Source organism: Mchenga conophoros, linkage group LG15, assembly GCF_057382185.1.
Source record: "Mchenga conophoros isolate Kocher_MC1m ecotype Shallow Benthic linkage group LG15, M_conophoros_male_GT1.1, whole genome shotgun sequence".
Taxonomy (NCBI): domain Eukaryota; kingdom Metazoa; phylum Chordata; class Actinopteri; order Cichliformes; family Cichlidae; genus Mchenga; species Mchenga conophoros.
Window position 1 is genome coordinate 20,238,534 of NC_140540.1, and position 26,398 is coordinate 20,264,931.

Below are 26,398 nucleotides of genomic sequence, written 5' to 3' on the forward strand. Positions count from 1 at the left end.
GACTGCTGACATCAGTAGATTTGGTAGAGTGCTTGCCTCCAGTGTTGACATGCTGTCACAATAGTTTATGATGTGAAATGAAAAATATTGCAGACTACAAAAAAATGCCCCTCGTCCTATTTGTAATTGCCATGTAAAGGTCGACGTGAACAGCTTTCCCCATGGGGTTAAAGGAAAATGAGTACAAAAAAACTAAGTACAACTCTTCATTTCTAAAATAACTCTTAGGGACCTTTAAGATCTAATTGCGTAGGATTGTACAGAGAGGACTTTTTTTTTGAGTGAGCCTTAAAAGTGGGTTTATCCTTCTCTACAAGTTAAACCAGCCTCACAACAAAGGATTACTTGTTCCTCCTCACCTAGAAAACCACAGCAGCACTGGGAAGCTGTTGTTTCTTTGATACATACATTATCAAAAAATACAAATGCAAATGCGACTGAAAAAGCTAAAGACAACCTTCGCGCAGTGACGGAGTAAAGACTGTCAGTTGTCAAAACCGTTTCCACAAGAGAGTCTTAGTTCAATATTGAGATGTCGCGCATTTCATCTAAGATTTAATTTTCTGCTTGAATCTCGGAGAGAGAAAGTAATCATACGGACGTGTGTCATCATTTAGACAAGTTGTCATCCCAGCATTGGAATTTCAAAATGGCAGCAAACATCTGTCATCCCCAGATTAGACTCTCCATCTCTCCACAGGTGAAGTATGGTATATACTAACAAAGATTTCAATCCAGACAGTTTCCACTTCTCAAGCTCTGCGATTCCTATTGGCGTGACAGTAATTTGTCAGATATGTACAGAAATGTAAGCTTTTATCAACCAGCAAGTAAGATGAACTTTTCAGTTTGAAATCAGGTGCACACACATCAGTAACAGAGAAGAAATCCAAAATAGATTATTTCAGTTCTCTCTTTCATAAAACATGCTCTTAGCTGTAGCTAATTCCAGTCCCATTTAAGGTTAAATTGCATGTTTTATAACCGTCTGGTTCCTCAAGCCATTACGAGTATGCAGTGGAGACAATTGAAATGATTGCCATTTATCTCTCACATTCAAAAACGGACTAACAAAGATCATGGATCTCATCAGTAAAAATCTATGTGTGCAATCATGCATGTGTGCATGTTCTTGAGCATCGCGGGACTGAGGTTTTATCCAATTTGTTAAGCCTATGAATAATAATCAGTACCCTGCACAAATGTATTATATGAGGTTTTCAATGGCTGTCAGCTGTGTATTATGAGGCGCGTCACTTGCTGCACTTCTGCATAAACAAGTCTGGCATTTTTCTCTGTATAGCTGCAACTCTCTAAAGATCAGACCACGTTTTATGAGTGATCAGTTCAGAAGACTTGGTAATTACAAAAGATTCACACAGGTCACAATAACAGAGAAAACAATCTGACTGATTAACACGTAAAAGGTTGTACTTTTGATGTCTTTGTTACAACGCTGAATAATCTATCGCAGCGCGTTGGAAAAAACAAGTCAGCTCAATAGACTGATATAAAAGATGGATGTAGTGACTGTGATATTTCCCTCTTGTTAGTAAACTCTGTGTTCTGAAGCCTCTGTTTTAGCTTTTATAATGACAACCATCTTCATTTCCTGGAACAAAATGTGGCCATGTCTTAACAAACAGCTCATTAGCCTTGACAATCTAAGAAAGTGATTTGTAAAATAAATAAATAAATAAATCTAATAAAAAAAATTCTTTCACCAGATTTTAAACATTTTGACATTACGGGAAAAAATCGGAATCTATGAGGACTGACCCTTTTGGAACAGCCTCAAATGGCCATAAAGAGCAGCTGGCGTTTATAGCACTTCTACAGTGGCTTCATTGTTCTTATATTGTGTTTCCTGTTAGCAGCCTTCTTTAATAGTGTCTGTCACCATCTGATGTTTCCTGTAGCTGCTTATAAGCCTTGCACAACAATCAAAAGGAAATGTAGACCACCACTTCCTCCAAAAGCCTTAGTGCATCAACATTGGAGGAAAGTCTTGGTTGAATAGCCCTATTCAGGTCATGGCAGAGCATCTCAAGGTCAGTGCTCTGACTTCATTTTCCACTACTTTCCACTGCTCTGATTTACCTCTGTGCTCTGAGTCTTTCCATTAAGTTTTAAGTCATGGACCGAAGCTATGTATTGTCCTGAAAGATTACTTGATGTATTCTTGAATTCATTGTTTCCTCAATAATAGAAGGGATACAAACTATCTCCAAACCATGATGCTCCCTCTGTGAAGCTTTGTGTTTGTGTGTAGTACCTTTTCCCTGCAAGCACTGTGGATTTTTACTAAGAATTATGTTTTCTAGATGAGCATCAAGGTCATTTAAGACACGGGGGCATGTTCTATTTTTTTAGTGACCAGTTGTTTTCTTTGAGGTACCTTTCCATTAACACCCATGGTGTTCACGTGTCCTAAAGTTGACACATGAACAAAGATTTTAGCAGGTTGCAGACATATCCGCAGGTGTTTCCTGTTTCTCCTGGCCTCCTTTTCAGCTCTTTCACCTTCGTCACATATTGCACCCCTGGTGTGATCTTTGCAGGACATTCACTCTTGGGCAGTTCCTTCATTTGTTGTCTTATCATACACCAGAAACACTAAGGCCCTGTGACGGTTGTTATCATGGTTCACACCAGCCAGTCTTTCTTGAGAAGATGAATGTTTGTCTTTGATTATATATTCCTTTGGCATGCAGAACATGAGATTCTAGGGTTTTTAAACATAAAAGTCAATAAGGTTTTTCCACATCATCTGTCTTAATGGGCCTAAAGCCGCTATTGTTTTGCCCACCCTCAATCCCCCCAAACCTGTGAAAATTAACAGATCACATGACTGAAGTTCAGACAGAAAGTCACATGATATGCTTTTCTCATTTGTTAGAGAGGACTAGACTTACAAATGAGCCAGTGAGGAATTTAGCTTGTGGCAAAAGTAGTATTTAACTTTACTTTGTAATGCAAAACTGCTAATACAACAATAATAAACTATTACTACAAGTAATGTGCTCCGTTAACATGTTTGAAGAAATAAAAGTACAAATGTATTGGTGTTTTATTGTTGTTGTTGTTTTGTATGTGATGTTATTAGCTAATCATTGTTGTGTTGCATTTATGCATTGCTGTTGGTAGTGAGGTGGGTGCAGAGAGGCGCTTAGGCATTTTATGATGCTTTCAGGTAATTCTTAAAATTCCTCATTCAATACCATACCTACTTGTCTGTATCTTGGAGAGATGGTGGAGAATTTCGTCTAATAAATCCTACTTTTGTGTATATTGCTTAGGAAAGTAACAAGCTCAAAATCCCGTGTTTTACATTCCACTCAAACGCTCTCCCCGCTTAGTGAGAAATGACGGTTTCCAAGGCTGTCAGCGGCTTTATACCACGCAGTTATTGGGACACGCCCACATCAGAGCTCCCACCACTCACAGGGACGAACGTGATTAGGTCATCGCGCCTTTCAGTCACGCCCATCTACCGTGGCTTCCTGTGTGAGCCGTTGGACTCGCTCTATCTGCAGCGAGTCTCCGGTATGGACACAAGCTTCACGGCAGAACTTTTCACAGGAGATTTTATCGCTGTTGTTTTCCATCTGACACGGCTCGTATCACTCGGAGATGGATTTCTGAACGGAATAAGCCGAAGCTGAGCCCGACTCTAGTTAAATCTCCCATTTGAAATCGTTTTTCGTGTGTTGTTTGAGTTGTTAAAGGAAGAGGGGAAAATGCCAGTTGCAACTCTTCTGCCTTTTACCGCGACCCCGAATAGGAAGTCTGCCAGCCCGACTTCTTTCAGGTTGACAGAGAAATTTATTTTGTTATTAGTGTTCAGCGCTTTTATAACCCTGTGTTTCGGGGCAATTTTCTTCCTTCCGGACTCCTCCAAGCTGCTCAGCGGAGTTTTCTTTCATTCCTCCGCGGTCGAAACGAACACCCACACCGGTCCGGACAGCAGCGACGCGGGTTCGGCTGGAAACGACGACAGGCTCCTGGCAAAAATCAAGAAAGACCACGAAAAGGCTCTGTTAGAGGCTAAGGATACTCTACAAAAACTTCCCGACGTGATACAAAATGACATTCTAGCTGATAAAGCGAAAGTTACAAAGGAGAGCATGGGTAAAGGTGCGAAGGATGGCAATAATTTACCTTTCATAGAGTACCACCGCCCGCCAGGGGCGACGGGACTAGAACCCCAGGACCCAGAAACCAGGGAGAGACGGGCTAAAATCAAGGAGGTAAGGATCTGGAGAGGATTCTTGTCAAGCTGAGCTCCTTCTAAAATCCAATATTTTAAATGTGCCTTGGCGTGTGGCTGTTTGGAGTCATGGGAGAACGTGACTCAACACGTTATAGGGATTGTTCACAACCTGTCTGCTATTCGGCACACACATAAAATGCAAAAAAGAACTAATGTAAATGTAAATTTAACTTTAGCCACGACAGTCTTGTTATCCCGAACCGCTGATTTACTTCACGCAGAGCGGTGGGAGTTGGCGAACACCAGGTACACAATTAATCATTTTAGTTAGTCGAAACAAACTGTGAGGTGGTTCTTATATCCGAAATTCACAGGATATATGTTAATGTTTATCTAATCATATTTCCGCGTGAAGAGATCTCTTTATGCTCTTCGGTGTACTTGGCAGTTTAATTAGGGAGCTTTTTGAACGCAGTTAGTAATACCGTTTTGCCTTTCCACTACACCGGGGGAAAATCAGGAATGCTTGCGAGATCCACTGCCCCCCTCCGGGCTGACCTACCTGTCTTTCAAGTTTCCTTTCTCAGGGGCTGGTGCAGAATCAACTGGTATTAGTTGGTATATTCTCGGATGGTGGCTGGGAGAGGGGGGTAAAACACACCTTTTGCATCCTTTCATAGATCTTTATGTGACCTAGATTTTCAGTGAGCTCCATCATTCCTAACCTAAAAGGATTTGTTTTAAATAAAGAACGAACGTGTGCGTCTCTCTAATTAATAGTATTAATTATTGCAACAGAAGCTTAATTCGCTCTTGTGTTTATTTACAGTGGTAGTGTCACAGCATCTGTGTTTTTCGTTATTGAATGTTTTTTTTTTGTCACAGCAGATGGAAACAACGTTAGCCTTGTTGCCTGCAGCAGGGTGAAAATACCAACAGGTAGCATGTCTGCTATTATTGTGTTATGCCAGTGCACAGTGTGCGTGTGTAGAAATAAGGGGAAATCCCAGCCTTGAAGTCACAGAGGTGGTTTCAGGCAGCATCTTATGAAAGCAGCCAACCTGCTGTTTCATCTGTGATATTATGATCCTCGCAGCGCTCGACTGATACTAAAACATCCTCACTAAAACGTTAAATCAGATCTAAACCACTGTGATAGTGGTATGTGTTTGTGTCATTTTGAAAATGTGCATTGCAGGTGATGATCTCAACACTAAACGCATGTTTTGAAAAGTCCAAAGAGGGACTTTTTCTTGATATAATGCAAATGGATTTTGGTGCCAAGACTTGGGAGAATCTATAAAAACAAAAGCATTGGAGAGCAAAGAGGTAGGAAGAGGGTCACCACAGCTCTTAGGGGGTTAAAGGTACCAAACTAATATAGTGCCTGTCCCCTTGTGCTTCCAAAATTCCTTTGACACATTGGGGCATGGACAAAGGGGGCCTTTAGGGTTGTCATGCGGTGTCTGGGGACTCCAGTTTATTAAGCCAATCCTATGGGTGCTGAATTATATCTGCGCATGTAGTTTTTTCTTTGTTTTATTCCTTGAGGTGGTCGTTGAGGAGGCTGCTGCAGTCTGCAGGCAGCACTGCAGTCAGTCTCTGCCTGTAGACCCGTGGTCAATATTAGCAGATACAAATATCACAGCAGTGGATTCGCCTGACTCCTTAAATGATCCCTGACATTAAACCATGATATTTTTACTCTCAGGAGAGAATTATAATAGGGTTTTTACCTCGATACCAAAAACACCAACCAAATGATCAGGGTTGTTGTATGAAAATATATTTTAGGGATATACTTTACTCAAGAGAGAAATGCATTTTTGGCGGTGGCCAAAAAAATAAATAAACAAACAGACTCACTAAAGTAACTGTATGGAGACCAGTTGTTTATGAAATCTTGTCATTTAACATTGATGTAGCTTACTGAAGCTTCATAACAATTTAACATGGCATAGTTTCATATTACAACAGGAGATTTTATTGATACATCACTCTGTATCTGTACTAAAGCCTTTTTTCTATTGTCTGTTATTAAAGACACAATGTACTGCAGATGGTTGACAAGCCGAGCTTAAGATGTGTCAAGTACCATTGAATAAGTCAGAAACCCTGCGGTCGTGCCATCAGCCACATGAATGTGGCATTAAATAAACCATGTCAACAAGAAGCCACTCTCTTTACAAACTAAGCCATGCCAAATGTGCATTTACACGTACTCACGGTCTTCCTGCACTTAGTATCATGATGTTAGGCAAAATAATACCGTGTTAATGTTTGTGTTTTGTTAGTGAGGTCCTAAATCCCATTTCCAACATCTCAGATGGATGTTTATGCTTTAGAGTTCAGCTGTGATTTTCAAAGCGACTTTAATAACCTGGGGGGAAAGTCAGCACACGACTGTCCCATTGAAAACACAATGGTTCTGAACCCTGTGGGGTTTTGAGGTCAGATTTTCGTGTTTATAAAGTACAGTTGTAACACATTGTATTGCTGTTTTGTTTTCAATAACAAAAAAATAATAAGTCCTGTACACAATACTTTGTTTATTTTCTTCCATTTTTGAAAATATCAGACGCTGTGTCGACTTGCATGCATGGTTATAAGTTTGATTCAGGTCAGGTGCTCTATTCAGAGCATATTTTTGAGATGAACTGTAACAACCTGCAGTAGTAAATCATAAAAAGATCCAGTAGTGCTTCAAGCAGTAAAATGCAACTTTTTCTTCATGAGTTCAGCTCCTGTTTGCTTGGCAGTAAGAGACTTTGAGCTGTGATCTTCTTTCAAAACAAAATCAGCTGCGTGTTTTATTGTTAAATGAGTAGACTGAGGCTAAGCGGAGGTCACTTTAGATCTCACCCAGACATGCATGTTAATCTCAGTTTCTGTAACTCATAGTGTTGCAAAAATTAAAAAAAAAGGCAGAAAAGCAAACGTGTGAGGCTTCACCAACCCCAACTTTAACGAAGCGGCTAATAAACATATTGTAATCTTCTGGGAGAAGCCTTCCTTTGAACTAGAAAACAACACTACATAATAGTTGCTTTATGGCTTCTCATCATGGAAAAAAGCATGTGGCATATATAATAAAGGCTTATAAGAACTCAAAAGAAGTGTACTGACTAGATGTGTACTTGTACCGATGAGATGGTTTGAGCATGTGAAATTGGGAATATATTGGAGAAAAAAAATGTTGAACATGGAAGAAGACAACAGAGGAGGTTTGTGGATGTAGTGAAGGACGACATGCAGAACCGGCTGTCGGTGTAACAGAGATTGCAAGGGATGGGAGATGGAAGAGATGGTTGTTGTGGCGACCCCTAAAGGGAGCAGCTGAAAGAAGCCTCTTTGATCACCACTGTTGAGTTGAAACCTCCAGCAGTAGCTGACAGTTAACAAGTTCAGTAAAAAAAAAAGAAGTTTTTTTTTCTCCTATCACACCTTTATTACACTGTAGTAGTGGCTTCAGAGATATTAATATCCTTAAAGATTACATAACAAATATGAAGCTGATTTGTATGAAATTTAAGCACAGATGAAGGAAGCAGTCATCAGTTTGGTTTTGAGAATCACCGACTTGATAAGGATAAGCCCAAGATGATGGATGGATGCGTTGTTCACGGTGGGGCATGTGCTGTATCAGCGCCCTTCTAGATATTTCTGAGTTGATTTTAGCCATTCACGTAGTACAGTTGGACCACACAGGTCTCCAGGTTTGTGCTGAACTCCTCTACAGATCACACTTTTATCTTTCTGCCATTTCTGTAAAGCCAGTAAATTTGCTGACCAAACACACTCTTACATGCACCCCATGATCTTTTGTGACCTCCTGTGCTTTTTTCTTTTTTATGTGGAGGATTTTTAAATTATCTGAGATCTGCTATCTCCCAGCTAAACTTCACCATCTGATCGAGTTATCAAGGGATCAGCCCTGCACTGAGCTGTCGTGTCAGCGGGCGCATGTTGAGTTTGAGATGGGCAGAGCGCATACAGCATGGGTCGCTCTGTAAAGGATAAATAGTTTGTTGGGAGTGACCGCCACAATCCTACAATCAGCTCAATCTGTTTGTCTGACTCAAATCAGGCTCTCTGGAGAACCCCGCCTCCCCACTGTCAGGACCCCGGGCTTTCACATAGCAAGCTACTTTTCTGTTAATAACAATTTCTTCACCAAGATTAATTGGATAACATTTCAGTAACATTTGCAGGAAAGTCCCCTCCTGGAACGCCTTGCGATTTTATGAAGAATGAGAAATGTATTTTCTACATTTGTATTTTAACACAACCTGGCAATGCATTGAATAAACTCTTGTTAGCGGTTGAGTTAATGGGCTTATTGCTGACCCGTGTGCTCTGCACTTCCTTTGACGTAGGCTAACCACAGGTAAGATGCAGCTTGAAGCCTTCATTATGCGTTGCTGTGGACATGGACAGCTGGAGACCTGATGGCCAAGTAGCCATTCCTGTTATACTTCTTTGAAGTCCACCACCTGGGGTGCATGCTTAGTTTGTGGATTGCAATGCAAATTCTCCACACGTAACTCCGCGCGTACACAAAAAACAAGCAGGCACCCGGCACTTACCTTCTGATGAAATTTGTCACTCATACCTGAGTGGGCCGTAGTGGACGTGGAAAGTATAATGAAAGATTGAGGGTATTTTTCTTATTCTGTTCGATTTGATTTGATGTCAACATATATTAGACATTATAATGCTGTCGAGGTGAATGTGTAAACCAGTGTTTTTAACATTATTGCCAGCACTGTCTTCTGTAGCTCACAGCGTCTGAAGTTGTTTTTACACGACGCTGTTTAAGCATAGTTTAGCTTTTAAACTTGTCAGCTCTCTAACTGCTTTGGTTGAAAGAAGTAGTTGGATGTATTGTTTCTCAAAAACCAAAAAATTATCGGTGATGGTGGACAAGCTAAAGCTGGTCCTCCCGCAGTGCAGTCGCCTGTATAACATGATAGTTAACGTGTCATAACATTAATTATAAAAAGACTGTTTAGAGTCACTTTCTTTTTTTGTTTTGTTATGACTGTGTCAGAGTAAAGAGGCCATTTCCCAGTCTGCAGTGAGCTGCATATTGTCCACAGCTCTTGTTGGTAGGCAGCATTCTGTGCACCATACTGTGCCCTCCCCCGTACAATGTTATGCAAACACAAACATTAGGGAAAACGCCATCTCCGTCTCTTTAAGTTTCAAAAGACAGAGGATGAGGCAACAGTTTGCATTTATTTGCATCTTGTACTGTGGAAATTTTATCTTTCAAAAGACATTTTTAGCTGCTTTTTTAGCCCAAACAGTCCAAGCATTTTTTTTTTCTACCAGTGAAAAATGGTTTGTGCAAAGGTGAGCACAGCCTTAGTTTAGGCAAAGCTGCACATAAGAATGCAAATTTCTGTATCAGTTTGATAAGGCACACAAACACAGTGTTTCACCTACAAACTCTCCTGTAATAGGCCTACATGATGCCTGATTATATCCATAGGAGCAGGTAATTGTCCAAAAATAGGAAGTGGCAGTCACGTGCCTTCTGCCCTCCTGTGTTTAAACTCATGGTTCCAAATTGTGTGACCATTGTCTTTGAGCATTCTCATATGGCTTCAGGTGATGTGTGTCAAGTCAAACCAGTCAAACGAGTATGTCACCTAACAGGAGAGGTTAGCTGCTGCTAATAAGGTGACTCATCAACACCAAAGAAACGTGGCTTATTTCAACAAAGAGCTCAGGCTGAACCAGAGGCAGCCAGACTATTTATTGGACTGTGTGAAAATGTTTAATAATGTATTGGAGACGAGTAAAGTACTGTATATGCTAATGGAGAGGTGACACGCTTGCAAAAAACAAATTGCAGTTGTCATGCTATGTGCAAATTCTACAAGGGGGCTGTCTGAAATATAATCAAAAGAAGAATTGAACACGTGTCAGATCACATAAAGGCTGTGAGTACATTTTGGCATGCTATTTGCTTTGCCTTGGGCACAGAAAGTTTGGAAACCACAGGCTTAATAAAACTGACTCTTTCTAGTAACGCCTGTGAGAAAAAGTGACTGCAAGTTTTGTTCCAACTAGATTCTCCCAGCACTGTTTAGAGTTTGTGTGAGAATGTCAAAAAAGCAGGGACTGGAAAAGCATGTGGATACAGCTTAAACACTGCAGGTCAAAGTACATTTGAACAGTAACAGGCAGAAATTTAGCCACAGATCAAATACATCACATGACAGTTTGAAGGACATGTCGTCCTATTCATAAAACCATGTGCAAGGTATCAGTGCTGGAACTCAGACTGTTCTCTAAAAAGACTTCTCCAACTGAAAAGCAAAATCTTTGACAGCTGCTGGTTATATGCATGCCCTGTATATACAGCAAACCTCGTCTAATGGCAAACACATTGTCTTGCCCATTCCCCACGTTATAATGCCTCATAATCCATATCTGAAGGTTCACACATTTTCACTTTGGAAAAATGAGCCACTGTTATCAGCAGACACCTTAAGCTGAAGTATTTAAATTTGTATAGGAAGATGAGGAGTTAGGGCTCTGCTAGAAAACTTATTTAGAAAGGTTAAAACTATTACTTGAAGTTTTAACTCTACTTGAAGGCAGAGTAGGGGGGTCATAGGATATTATTAAAATATAGGCAGAATTCATACAGTTTCTCCTGGAGAATTCAAGTGAGGTTGTGAAGTGAAGTCGGTATCGCCTCGGTGCGGTGACCAGATACATTTCTGATCTACTGTGCCCCTTCGTAAAGACATACCAGCAGTATAAAGTGCAGACATAATTGTGCTTATGGTTTGATTTTGAAGCCAGACTTGAATTACAACCTAAAACACACCTTGAAACTTTTCCTTTCACGCTGGGGATGTCCCCGTCCTTAAAGACTCAACACTGAAGCTCTATATTTTGAGGAAGATTTTCGGTGCAGTGAAAGAGTTGTTGCAATGTATTATGCATACACTCACCTTTTCTGCTCTGAGCAACTGCTGCTGTCCTAAGTGACTCATCATCTTGTTCCTTGGTGAGTGTTTGTGTGTGATGAGGTGGAGCTTGTTGTTGTTTAGTATGCAGATGAAATGTAAATGAGTGTTTGGCTAGCTATAAGGACAGTGTGCCTGCAGTATGTATCTTAAAGGACACATCATCCTGTCAGTCCTGTTACCTCTGTCAGCACAGACTCGTCTTTAAACTTTACACAGTGGAAACTCTAAGGAGGGGCTTGTGCGACCACATCCTGCTGTTCAGAAAACGACGGATAAATGCTGGTTTGTAAAGGTCTTTGGCTATCACGCATCAACTGCTGAGCAGTGATGAAGCATTAGTCTTCACTTTCTCTTCTGACATCTGTACAAGCCAGTCATTTCCTTCCCCCTTATTTTCTTTACTTTCCTCTGTTCTCTTCATCCACTCTTCTGCTACCTTCTCCGCTTTTAACAATTCCTGTGTTAAGGATTCAGTTCAGTGGTTTTTGCCCACTCCCAACACAGTTATGTGCTTTACACTGTGTCTGGTGCTGTGTGTGTGCATGTGAGTGTGGGTGCGTCTTTGCAAGCAAGCATGTGTTTCACAAAAAAGTAAAAGCTGCTTTGCCAGGCTTTGGAGCCTGAAATAAAATTCCAAGTCTTTTTTTCGGGCTAACTTGGCAGCCTCTTAGTCCTATTTCTGTATTGACCCTGTATGTGTGTGTGTCTGTGTGTGTCAGATAGAGTTACTGCCAGCCCCTCCAGGTGCTCTGTTTAATTGTCTAATGGCTATAATAGCTGAGGCCCACAAACAGCCCAGCAGCCTCCTGCATAAGTGTGTGTGTTTATATAGAGTAAAGGACTTGTGTGTTTGCCAATCCTGACAGTGGCGCCTCTCTTCAATAGCAGTGCCATTATTTTGAAAAGACATTAGTCATCAATAGCTGTGTTTACTTGGAATCTTTCATGTCAATAATCTGAATAAAACCCGATCGAAATGGAATTGCCTGACGCAACGCTTTAATCTGAACAAATTGGCTCACTTGGAAAGTAATTTAATGCTTTAAACATTTGTATAATTTGATCTCCAAAGGGAGATTTGTCATATAAAAGGCCCTTTGATTGTGCTGTTGTTTTATTTAAAGGCTGTCTAAATCGTCTTTACATGCACTTGTATTTAAATGAAATCGATAGATGTCACATCTGTTTTCCAGTTTCACAAAACTGTCTCTATGTCCGGTAGAAAGGAAACTAACATCTGGTTTACTTTTTCTTCAAAAAGCTGTGTAATTAATAGAATTTTTATTTGAATTTCTGTTTTAGCTTCTACTGATTATTAAGATAGGATAATGATTGTTGTCCTGCATCTACTTTGTTCTCTGGAAATGTAGATATTAAGGAAAAAGAAGTCTGAATTCACTTCCCACCAGGCCGCGGTATGTTTAGTTCAGTTTACATTTATTTATTTTATTTATTCAGTTCGTAGTTGTACTTCATGGAAATGCACTTTTTTTTTTAAAAGCCTGTTTTTTTTCTTCTTCTGTTTTTAAAACGTAAAAATATCACAATTTTTCCAAAGTATATCAGTAGTGGAAGTAAATTCTGTATGAAACTTTGTTTTAAATTGTGTATTTTGTATTTACTTTGAAGATTGTTCTCCACCCTGAATGACCCTCAAATGACAACACATAGTTTCGGCAGACTTGTGACATATTAGCTTCAGCTTGTGGTGTTTACATTAGACCTAATTTAATGTTAATTGTTGCACACTGCACTTTTTGACACCTAGTAATTGTCTCTGACTTTGAGTGTTTATTCTGTTTCTACAGAAGAAGGCAGCTCGGAATTGGAATAGAAAAACCACACATTTGATCCAAGCATAAAATATGTATCTGTATAGAACAGAACTTTCACAGTGAAGATTTGATTGTAAATTCTAATTGTTAATGACTAAAAATGTTGTATGTATCAGGATGTGTACTTTCTACCTTATGAAGACAGATTATACTGCACCTCTACCCTGAGGCCAAGACACTGGGTGGCACGAAGGGCCGAGGAATGAATACTGTATTAGTGTAATAAAGTCACTGTGGATATACGGTCCTAGTGGATAGCCCACAAGCCTTTGGATATTTTAAATCCATATATTAATATAGATCGTTACTACAAGGCTCTTAAAGAGTCAGTAAGGATTGATTGGTGCAGTGTTTGGGTTTCTGGAAGGTATATAGTAGTTTGTACTGGGAGAGGATGAGGATGAATGTACATGTTCCAGGTCTCCTGGCTGTGAGGTCTCTCTAATGACTCAAGGTGAATGATAGGGGTAATTCTGCATATGCGCACATACACATGCACGCACACACATACTCATCCTATTGCTGTATGGGTGTCATATTTATGTCTATGTGTGTCTCGTAGCCTTTGTATAGTCAGATCATATCACAGGGTGATGCCCTGCATCCCACACACAACAGACCTAAATGCACTGAGGGTGTGGTGTATATTAAGCCTATAGCCTGCATCCGTCTCAGTGTACATCAAGGCCTTTACTGCTGTTGTAGCATCTATCCTCCCAGCTCCTTTTTAGCTCATGCATAGTTATTGGTCTGATAAGCATACGGAAACTGTTTTTCTGCCATGTGTAATTGAAAGGCTAAAATATATATATATTTATATATATTTATTTGTTGGGTACACTGGTCAGACAAAACAAGTAATTTCAGTGTTTTATTTTCAGCTTTAGAGAGTCATGACATTTCACTAGCGAGTGTCATCGGTTCACTGTGAAAATTGGGGGACAGATTTACCAATGCTGAAAATAGTTTGCATGTTAATATTTTGCAGCTTTCTCACACATACACTTTACTTTGTCTGTATATTTTAACAACTCATTCTATTAGTTTTCTGGGTTTTCTTTTTTCTATAATCATCTGAAGAGCAAATGAAATAACTCTCTCTGCCCTTGATTGACCTGTGAATCTTCCCGTTCCCCAACGTGCTCATTGTTTTGATAGAAATCAGTGTTTTTCCCCAAAAGTGGATTTCATTCCACTGTGGGATAGATGCTGAGCAGACGAATGCCAGCTGCAGTCCACGATGGTGGATTAGTTCATCCACAGGGTGAGAGACTAACTGGAATTGCAGCTGATAATTTCTCAGTTATTTATTAGCTTCATAGCATCGACTCTAAATCAGTTTGGACTGTGGATCTAGAGATTATGGCGTATAGACTGGCATAAAGTCGAGGTTATTGCTTATTGCAGAACTAATTTTGATATACAAATCTTGGTAAGGTATTAATAAGTTAAAAGCATTTTACACTGAGCTTCATTTCAGAGGTTTTGATGAATTAAGATGTCAGGCAATGCCACTTCAAACTGTTAATACTGCATGTTTTTAAGCATTAAGTGATGTTAAATGAACACAGTTTGCTGCACAGGATAATGATGTTTTGTTATGAGTCATATTGTGAATCTGGAGGTTTGAAATGTGCCTTCACTCATCCAACAAAAGTAAAATTGTCAGTCAGCTAATGCGGCAGTGCCTTTAGCGTAGACACCACTAAGAAGCTAGCTAAATGAATTGTCAATAACGATTCATCAGTAACCCTTCGTGGGCCCTCCACGGATCATCCAGATCACCTCTGTCTCCTTCAGCCCTCTCTCCTCCCTCTCTCCTCCACTTACATCATATTGTTTAAGCTTCCAGAGTGCTTGCAGTCCAACCATCAGCAACAGGCAGAAACAAACTGAGGGCTTTTAAAACTGTCTAAACAACACATGTATTTGTAGTCCCACATAAAAAGATCTGAAATGGATTTGCAGGTTGGTCTAAAGGAAGTCTTGTGGTGTTTCAATTGGTACTCTCGCACTCAGACTTCCAGTGTACACCGGCTTACATTTTTACCTAAAGGTGTGCTTTGCCTCTCTTTACCAAGTCCTGTCGATACACCACAGGCTTTGGCCGGCAGTAGGCAATGAAACTGGGTTTTGGCATTGGTGTGTATGTGTGTGTGTATATTGTTTTCTTCATCTTCATGCTGTGGGGAATTGCCTATTGACAGATTTCACTGACTCTACCACTGTGACTGTGATTTATCTGAGAGCATTGCACGTGGATTCTGTTCTTTTTTCCCTACAGTCATTGTCTTTGTTTCCACTCATGTTCCCGTTCTCTTTTTACAAACAGAAATCATAGTAATATATGACAGGGCTGTATTTTTTTATTTTTGTGTATCTGACTGTACTTTGATAAGAAGGCTTCTTGTTCTCCGATCTACAAGGTTTTTAATGTGAAACATTTATAGGGAGTGTGTTAACTGCAAGGTAAACCTGGAACAAAGAAAGGAATCAAAACTTATCAATTAATTAGCGAGCTACAACAACAGTGATGTTGAAAGGAGAAATTAGGCTGCTCAGAGTGCACTGGGGCATTCAGTATGTCATGAAAATGCATTTCATTTCATTCGACAACTATTATATGGATAATTAGTCCGTCTCTTCAAACCTGACTGTTGTTTGAAAGCAGGCTTTTGTCGAGTAAATTGGACTATTTGTAGATAGAAGCTGAAAAAAAAAAGAAAATGGGGAAAGAATGGGAAAGATGCAGGTCCCAGGCTGGTTTCAGATCTGGAGTGCATGCTGTGGATTTTATTTTAGATCATTAGCTATCTGCCGTGGGAGTGCAATATTATTAGCCTCCTTTTTCCTTTATACAATAATATATGCTTTGTGGTGCTGCTGCATGGGACTTTGGGTGAACACATGCATGTAAAACATGTTAATCACCATCCACACTTTTAGTGAGATTAGTGAGGCCAGGAGGTGAGATAAACAATCTAACAGTCCGAGCTCATTATAAGTTACAGATTACATTTTAAGTCCCTTAAGTAACTAAATTGGAAAATCACATTTTGTTGAAACCAAACCAAAAGAGAGAATTGAAACAGAATTATCGTAAACGATTTAAGGTAGTTTAAGATAAGAAGATATTTAAATTTATGCCAAGATGCATAAATTCAACACTGTGAGTCTGCTGATCTCAACTAAACCAATATTGTTCTTTGTTGTAATGACTTTCATCTTTAGTCTAATCACTTTGTTTTAATAGCATTAGCCATGTGAGAGGAGCTCGTGATTAGAGTATTTGTGAAAACAATTGGATACTAATGACAGAAAGTCAAGAGAATAGGTTTGTTGAAACAGGTTTTTTTTCTTGTTAATCATCACTATATGACAATAAAACATTTTTATCAACCACCTACATTAGAAGAATAATTTAAGATTGTTAGAGGATGGGCTTCGTCGCTCCTATCTGACTTTAAAACTGAAAATTATATTAAATTCACATCGATTTCTTTAAAACAAATTGATTTAACTGTTTTCGTAGATTACAGCGGTGCGATCTGTACCCTTTTGTTAAGTACTGCAGTCAAAATGGGTCATCTTTGTCATTCATGTAGATCTGAGGGGGAAAGTTAATGACAGTCATGGGGAAGTATTTCTCTGTCATGGCTTTCATTGTCTGCACGCCTGCTGCAAAGGATTTTTGAAAGCAAACAGTGGGATAATCCCCTGACTGTTAATTAGCATGATAAAAATGTTTGTTTTGTTTTTAAGTGTGAGGAAATGGAGCATGGGCTGCGTGGCAGGTAACTTTAACTATCCTTACAGTAAAATCAACCAATAAATCAACATTTTAAAGCTGGCATTTAAAACCCTTTTCTTCTCAGGGTGGTTTACATCTTTGTCACATTAGTTTTACCCTTAAAGAGCTCACACCCCTGAGCCCTTTCGCGTTCTGACACACAATGATAGACGAGAACTGAGCTAATCTAGTTAAAAGTTCCGTCCCTTTATACAACTTTCATATTTTACATTTCATGGCAGCTGCAACAAACAACATTGATTTAAAAAGATTGAAAAGACCAATATTCCCATGAGGCAGTTTAGAAGGGCTGATTTCGTCTCAGAGGAATACTGTTTTGTTTGAAGTTCAGCATACAGTAACTTTGTATTAGGATTCTGATAATGCATCTATGATATATTTTCTTGTGTTATTAAGGCAAGTTGTAGGTGGATTTCTGTTTACTGCAGATAAGTGATTTTAATTCTGGTAAGCATTATGGTTGTTTAAAAAGTGCATAAAAATAAACACAGAACAACAGTCGTCTGATATATATTTCTTTATTTGTAAAAAATAAACCCTGAACACAACATGTCAAAACTAGTCTGCGGTGGTTTTTTGGTGGATTGAAGTTGCTCTTTATTGTAACATTGCCTGGAAAATGAGACAAAGTTCAGGCCATAATGATCACATGTCATTTGATAAGAGGCCACAGTCAGCTGATCGTGTTTCCTATAAGGTTAGGTTGCAGCTCACTCAAGTTTCCTCTTCATTCACTGGTTAGCTTTGATGTCAGCACATCTTTATATGCTACTCAATCACGTAGACAAAGTCCAAGAACACTAATGTGCAAATTCATCTCCTGTCAACAACTTGTCTGCGTATTCTTGGCAACCATCAGCTTTTAGAGGCTGGCACAAACAGGCTGGCAGCTTTCAAATGCTTGAGTTGGTTTGGATTTGAAGCCCTTCAGGCTGTGTTCTCCGTAGGAGATACGGTATTTTGTGACCAAGCTTTGTAGCCCACTGATGGTGAATGCTCTTGGATATTCAATATTAATGTGTCTCAAGCACTCCAGGGGTTATGGCCGGCTGATTCTCTTCTCGTAATCCAATTCAGACTAATACCCAGAATCACAAGCTGTCAATCACATACTCCATTTATTTTTCAATCTCCCCTTCCTTCCTGCTTGCCCTTTTTTCCCAGTGTGAAGGCTAGCATTTTAAAACTGCAGCCCCTGACTTCTTGCATATTATATCAGCTAAAGACCTGCTGATCTCCTTTCACAGGAAAAGATTGGAAGGATTTTTTTTTTGGGCTCTTGCAGGGAAAAGGTTGTGTAGTATATTGTGATTCAACAAGTGTGTGGCTGTGTTGACCACAGAAAAGACCTTGTCCTGCTTTGTACTAACTCTTATTACAAAGTAAGAAACTTTTACTGCTACTGCTGTTATTGTTGCTGCTGCTGTGCTGTGGTTTTGGTTTGAATCTGGATGCTTTGTCCTTTCATTCAATCCAAACAGAGCAGCTGAAATAAGTTTTAAGAGCTCAAGCAGCATAATAACGTACACGTCTAACTGATTAAATAGTTTTGGAAGTTGGACCATGTTATCCACCAGTATCAGTCAAGTAATAAAACACAGATTAAAAACAGAGTTGATATATATTTTTCTGTAATTTCTAAACTGGTGCATCCATGTACCATAGGTTGATACTGATTGCTGTCCAGGATCATCAAGTCATCATCAGGCATTTGATCAGGATGCCTCCTGGATACCTTCTTTTCAAGGTTTTCTGGGTTGACCTAAATAGGAAGGAATGCTAGGTTGGACTCCACTTGGTGGAGAGACTATATCTCTCCCTGTGAATGCCCAAGGATCACCCCATAGGAACTGGAAAATGTTGTTGGAGCAAATCCATCCATCCATCCATCCATCCATCCATCCAGAATTAAACAACAGGGCAGTGAAAGACTGATGTTTTGGTGAAATTATGTAACTATATATACCATCTATTTATTTATGTTGCTGATGATAACAAAGTCAACTAAAAGGATTTCCTTGTTGACTTGGAAGTTCATGATCAATACTGGAATACTGAGATCAGCATCTTCAGATGTAAAGCCAAGATGCAGTTATTCTGAAATACTAACAAACTAATGACATCTAAAAATATTTCAGAAGACTTCTCAATGCCTGCTGTGAAGGAAGCAAAATACTGCTTATCAAAATCCACGCCTCCTGTATAGAAATGTCTCACAAAGAGGGTGCGCAGTGCCAGAGTGTCTGTACATCACAGTGAATGTCAAGTTTAATGACTGTGTGGCTGTTACTTTGGTCATTAAATTTGTTTTCTCTTTGTTTTTGTAGAAATGTTTATCAGGTAGTAACAATGCTTTTCTCTTTCTAGAAACTTTCCCAGTACCGCTTTCCTGCACTTAAAAAAACAATTACATGCCCAACCACTTCTGTCACATTTATGCCATCACCCTAAACTTTTAGGCCACCCACCACATTCTCCCTGAACATAAGATGCAGATAGTTGTCTATGCAAAAAATTTTAATTGCTGTGAATCTTAATAACTCAGGTCAGACAACTCACACCATTGTATATGTTTTCATGCTTTTATATAAAATTGCTTCAAATTGCTTCAGATGGCACTGAAGTAAAAAAGAAAAAGAAAATCACATCACATGGCTTGCAGTTTTGTATTCAACAGTAGAATAAACTTAGAGGTTAAACCCCAATTTGTTCTCTAATGTGAAGGTGGGTACTGTAAGACTAAGTCGTTTGCCTTCTACCTACCTGTCTTCTCTTTATTTATGCCCTCTCTGCTTTTCCCCCAGTGGTTTGAACTTCAGCGTGGATTCTTTTTTTCCCCTCCTGTCAGACACTTGCACTGGCTCTGTGCTGTAATGTGCTCAGTTCAAATTACTATGGAGCGAGGCAAGTCAAATACACAAGCTAAATTATTCAGCCCAGCATCCTGCAGCCACTCTAACACATAGGAGAAAGACGAGTGTCTTTGTGTTATAATGGTAATAGCTGAGAAGTTGCATTCAGTGTGTTTTGAAAACAGTTTAAATAAATGGAGTTAATGAGGCTTGAACACGGAGATGTTTGTGGGCATTTTGCAATTTTACTAGAGGTATTTAAATAGAAGAGTCAGCAAAGGCATGAAGCAACCATCCATCCAGCCATCCGTCCATCTGTCCATCCGTTCATCTGTCCATCTTTTGCAGCAATTCTAGATATGGGTTGTAGGGGCCATAGACCCAGACCCCCTTCCCAGCTACCTCCTTCAGCTCACCTGGGAGGATACTGAGGCATTCCTTTGCCAAAAGGCATACTCTCTACTGGCTTTAGGGTGGGACCCTAGTGACCTTGTCCTGGTTTTACCTTGGGGTCTCCTTCTAGTTGGCCAAAAGTTTCACTTATAAGGCATTCAGGAGACATCACATCAGAGATTTATTGAGTGCAAAAGGTCATTATCACCAAATAACTACATCCGTGTAGCCATAATGATCTCAGTAGCTGTTTTCATAGCCATGAGCTAAAACTCCTGTCACCTGATGTCGACAGTTATGACTGTGAATCTCGGTGTTTAAACACATCTACCAAACAGCAATAAATGTATCCCCGTGGCACTAGACATTACCAAACTCCACACCTTTCTCTCCAACTCATTATCTTTTTTTCCTTCTTTATGGATTTACCTGTTTTATAGATTTTTCTCATAGCAGACAGTGTTATGGGCGAAAAAATACAAGCATATCTAATAACATCTATAAAGGCTTTGTTTTGCCTTTTAAGTGAGCCAGTAAGTCAAGCCGGTGAGTCAATATGCACAATACCGAGGCCGTGGTATTATGTCCTCCCACAGGTTAAATTCTCCAGCAGCAGGAGCCGGTGCCCTCACATTACCCTCACTGAATGGTATCTTTACTTTAATGGTCACATAAATAAAGTCGGGGCATTTATGACCCATCGAGAACTACTGAAGACGACTTGCGCTTGTGTGTTTGTACCACAGCGAATGTAGTTTATATTACTTACTCTCCGAATCTTTAGGTATCTTTGTAGAAGTGGTCTTGGAGAGTTCTTGAATTAATTTATGGGATTTTCTTTTCCCCCACTAAGGAAAAAGACTGATTATCACTCGGAAACATTGAGTAATATAACAGAAAACTCTGGAAAAACAACTGTTATTTCCTGTTTTGGTTTCTTCTCTAACCTCTAAACTCTGTGTATGTCAGTGAACATATGTCTATACTAGAGCTGGGCGATATAAGATTTTTTTCATATCACGATATGTTTTTTTCAATTCAGGCGATAACGATATATATCACGATATAAGCCAAATAACTATATTTGTAAGATTTAAATGTGCCGTTGCTCACAAGTAAAATGTGAAATAATCAGCAGCTTGTTTTGATTTAAATATTTATTTCCCATAATAAGTTCAACAGGGTAGATGTACTTAAGGAACATGAGACTTTTTCAGATAAATAAAGGCAAATAGTGCAAACTACACAAAAGGCAGCCGCTAAAGCGTTTAAGTTTCAAAATAGAACAAACGAAACAGACTAAATTGTCAATTCCACTTAGAAACAAAATATTAATTCTAAAAATAAATCTTAGTTTGTTTTACAGAACAGACAAAATTGACTAACTTTTGTTAATATCAAATAAACTGAGAACTAAAAGGAAATTCTTAATCTCTCCTTGTTGTATAGCTTAGCTTTTCAAACAGTTTTAACAGTTACTTTAGTCTGACAAAAGCCGAATGACGAATTAGCGCTTTCAGTCAGAGATTGAGCATGCACCGGCTTATTGTATTTCCAGACTTGCTTTCGGCACAATTTACAGTGCGCGCTACTCAGTTTTTTGTCAGACAGAAATAGCCGAAATACCTTCACACTACGGAACTTCTATGGCTCTTCCGTTCGACAATCTCTCCGGCGTTGGAACCATCATCTGTTTTCTCTTCGGTAACCTTCGGTCACGCTTTCGGTTGATTTTTCTCTAGTTGGCACACTCATTTCCTCCATTATACGGGCGGCACGGCGGCTGGCTGCTTCCCAAACAAATACACATGTGCAGCTTGGCACTTATGCTGTACGTAACAAGTCACGTGACGTGACGCTGCGGCTGTGATTGGTTCGGCTCTGCGCTACTTAATTTGGATTGGCTGTTCTTCTTTTTTTTTTAAGAGTACAAGAGCGGTGAGGTCTATCGCAATAGTTAAATTTTTCTATCGAGAAAAAGTTATTTCGCAAAACATATCGTTATCATTCTATCACCCAGCTCTAGTCTATACCTTAACACCGTAGACTGATGAAGACTGACCCCACCCCCACCAGAAACTGCTCTAAAATTACCGTGCACAGTTTGACTTGTGGCAGCTTTACCAGGAGCAGTTTGCACATAGTTGTGTTTTGTTTATGTAAAGGAGTTACGAGCAAGATATTTTGACAGCTCAAGTCAGTTTTTGCTTTACATATTTATAGCTGCTGTGGTTTCTAAACGCTTTCAGCTTGGAATAACGCCACTGAGTTGATTGTGTAATAGCAGGAAGGGAAGAAACATCGCAAACTAGTCATAACGGTTGCATCTTATTACAGTGCCGCACTCAAACTCTTTAGAACGACTTGTTCTTTCATGCACGTTTGAAAAGGCAGACTACACGGCTAGTTGCTTCATTTAATACACCTGTGGGAATGTGTCTAAAAAAAACACCTGACTTCAGTGATTAAGAGGTTTGTTCATATAGTGTATGTTTTACTTTTCCTGAGCACTCAGTGGTTTTACACTACAAGTCACATATACCCACTCAACCACACGTTCATACAGTTTTATTAGATGCTTTTACTTTTTTTTTGTTTTTACCTTTCACACTGATGATGTATCAGGGGCAATTTGTGGGTCATTATCTTACTGTACCCGAGTTACAGCCTGTGTTTGGCTGCCTTTTCTGGGACCTCAGTTACCATTTTCCTGCTGAGTTTCCTGCTGGGCTCATTCTGTAGATTCAGGTCTTAATAATACCAGCAGCAATGTTGATTTTGTGAATTACAGTCCCTGTGCAGTGGTTGTACCCTCATTTTATATGCAGTCTATGGAAACAACCAGAATTTGGATTTAATTTGACTCATAATCCAACAAAAACTACATTCACATCAAATCCTCCAGCAGAAATCCACTTGTAGAAAGCATGCCAGTCTCACACAGCCACTTCTGCTTTTCTGGGAGAGGAAAGATTAGGACCGATCTGTTTCACAGAAAAGGAAGAAAGGATTTGGGCTGGCCATGTCCCGCCACTGCTCTAATAGTTACAAATGGAAGACTTTTAAACTGTTTTAGCTGGCTAAAGAAGATGTATTGGGTTAATGCCCAGATAGTGCGGTAGAGGGATTTGTGGGTTTCCCATTGGGACCTTTCCTGGACAATTTCTCCTGGAGTTTATCTGCGTGTCTGCGATGAAAATATATTCAGAGAAAAGCTTTGTTTTTGTGGGAATTAATCAATTGTTTCTGTCTTGAGTGCAGCAACTTTATAAGCAAATTTTAACCAACAAACTGAAAAAGCCCATTCTTGTTTGGTCTGAACTTGTTAATGTATCAGGTAGGGCACCAGAGCTTTTACTTTAGTGCTTAAACAGCTGACAACTTTATCCTTTACAAGGTTGCAATAATAATAATAAAAAAAGATAAAAACCTGTTTTCCTCTACCTTTTTTAGGATGCTATGTACCACATTCATCCTTTAATGTGATATTTAGTAGTCCTAAACTGCACTTCAATGGGCAGGTTTTTAATCACTGCATCTTCCATAGCTGTAACTGTGCAGTAATTATGGCTGTGACTTTCCAGGTAATTTCAGGTAATACATTTGCCTAAAAGATTACAACATGCCATGGCAACCTCTTTTTAATGGGAAGCGTAATTACACCGGAGTAGTGTGAAATGTTATTTGGTCTTTTTAGTGGAAACACGGTCTAATTGTTGCATTATCACAAGTTAACTGTCAATAGCCGGGAAAATAATGAATCTAAAAAGAAGAACAGCATCTGAAAAATAATACGTAATGAGAGAACCGTACATGTTTTTCTGTTCCTGTTTTTGCTTTGACAGCAAATTTCCCTAATTTATGTGGATGGTTGAAGACAATGAGCCTCACCTATTCTATGGAAGTCTATGGAAAATCTGCCTATGACCTCAGTGAAAAGTTTACTGAGGACTTTTTGGTTTCAATTGTTAGTTTCCAGTCTGGCTAAATACAACATGATGTTCATTTATATGTTATTGTTGCTGTAGAAGTCGAGAAGCAGGCTAAAGCAAGGGTTCTTTGGATTGATAGCTCAGATCTGTACAAGTGTACAGAGTCCCTTGATTTTTCAGTCAGATCCAACAAGCTGGTGGTTAGGAAAACACTTAGGTTGAGGCCTCATCTTGGGAATACAATGGGACTGGCTGCATCATCCTGCACAGTGTGGCAGGAAGTCGTCGGACACAGGAGTGGTATAGAGAACCGGCCAACTTTTTATATAAAACGGTCCAATGCAGACTGAACCCAATTCTGAAATGCTCCTAAGATGATTTTAAACTCTCCAGACGATAGTGGGTACATAATGATGGTCATGCCAATAGTTTGCAACCCTGTACTGGATGAGTAAATGTGGTCTACATGAATTTTAGTGGGACGCATCAATTAAAGAGTTGCAGTAAACCGGGCCCATTTGTTTCCACTTGAACACTAGTTACCAGTCCAACTGATTAATTGTCCAGTGTCATTGTTGATGTTATAGAAGTGTTTGAAAGCATGTTTAGTAAAAAGGTTAAAGCCATAATAATGTGGCAGCGGAGACAGAAAGCTTTTTAATTTGTTTCTGTCAAATGGCCAAAATGGTCAGTTTCCAGATTTTCCCCTCAAATCAGCCAATTCAGTTTCCAAATGTTATTCTCTGTTCTGCTGGCCCAACTCATTTGAACAAGTGCATTTCATTTTCTGGCGTCCTCTGCCGTTGACTTCTCATCTCTGCCAACCTGTTAAGCAGATGAGTGATGAGCTCAAACTCGGCCGCCTCCCGCCTTCTCTCCCGCCTGCTTGTACTGAAGTAGGCAGTGGACGTAATAGAGGGCAGCAGAGAAAAATCAATTTGCTTTTCGCAAAGTCTTCATTAGTTTGCCTTTCGTCACGTTCTGGGTCAAACCCAGTTGGACTGCTTCCTACAACCAAGAAAAAGGTCAAGTCAATAATTGTGTGCATGTCTTCCAATACAGCTGTACAGAGCGTACACTGAGAGTTTTGAAAGAGAACGTTTACTTCTCAGATGTATGGTGCCAAAGTCACAGTGAAATAACTTTTGTTTGATAATGCTCAAATAAGTAAAATAATCAGAAGATGTCCTTTTTATTGTTTAGGAAAAAGTTGCCAGGAAGTAAAGCAAAATTTGGCTCGTAGTTCAAATTCCTTTCCAGCATTTTGAGCCAACGTGTTGTCAGTGACCTTTCTCTTGACCTAATACATCAGGGTTCCTCCTGCATGTGAAGGATTTTGGCCTTCTACCAAAGGATTGTAATAAATATTTTTAAACCAGTTTCCCTAGTTGTAGTGCAGCCAATAGCTGTCACAATAATTTCAAAAGTGGATGCCATCACTAGATTTGTTTGTTTGTCCCCCGCAAAATCCAACTAGCCACTTTATTTTTACAAGATATCCAAGTTATTTTACAACAGTTTCAATCAGCGATTAATTTAATTTTAGTGTTCTTGACTATAAAGTAGCCAAATGCACAAAATAAAATAAAAAAACTTCAGCCATTCTTTGGTCTATGTGCAACAAAGAAAGGCAAATGTTGAATTTGAAATACCGGTAATCAAACAATACAAATCATTGTGTTTTGACAGTGTATAGAAGGAAGTACTTTCTTGGAGCTGTAGATGTGATTTGGAAAAGCTGTAAGAAGAGCAATGAGTCCACCATTGCGATTAGGCTTAATCAAAAGTATTACCTCTACTTCACCTCCACAGATCTGGCAGAGCAGTTTCAAAATAAAAAAGTTTATGCATTGTTTAAAGAAGGTTCTGAATGATTTCACACTTTTGAAGATGGTTGTTACATTGCAAAGCTTTGACAGAAAATTTGACACTAAATTCACTCAAAAAGACAAATCCATGCATCTAAACAAAAACATTTTTTGCTCGTGGCTATTTTTCAATCTCAATTTTCAAACAGATGTTGAGCTCAATCAAAATATAGTCATGACATAGTTTATGTGCCAATTTTGATACTTGATATGTATCCATTTATCCAAATAAATCATCCAGTGCACAAATTGGGCATGATTTACTTGATCATAAAATATTTTTTTTTATTAATCACATTACCAGAAACAGCAGGAACATGCTTGAACTTATTTTAAGTAAAGATAAAGGCCCTTATGTATACATACATATACTCAGTTTGTCATGTTTTTCTGCAGATAAAATGGAAACAATCACATCACCACTATTTTAATGTTCATCTTTTATTGTAACATCTTTGTTGGTGATAATTGAGCTTCCACTTCCACAGTTATTTAATGTCAGGTC

The 26,398-nt window shown here is 39.2% G+C and overlaps 1 protein-coding gene across 1 annotated transcript in view; it reads left to right on the forward strand.

Annotated features, from left to right (window-relative positions):
* The first annotated feature begins 3,542 nt into the window (after positions 1-3,542).
* man1a1 (mannosidase, alpha, class 1A, member 1) overlaps positions 3,543-26,398 on the forward strand; it is a 178,053-nt gene continuing 155,197 nt past the window's right edge. The window contains exon 1 of the mRNA XM_085246727.1: positions 3,543-4,250. Within this exon, the coding sequence (XP_085102853.1) occupies positions 3,741-4,250 (510 nt within the window). The 5' untranslated portion in view covers positions 3,543-3,740. The remainder of the gene's footprint in view (positions 4,251-26,398) is intronic.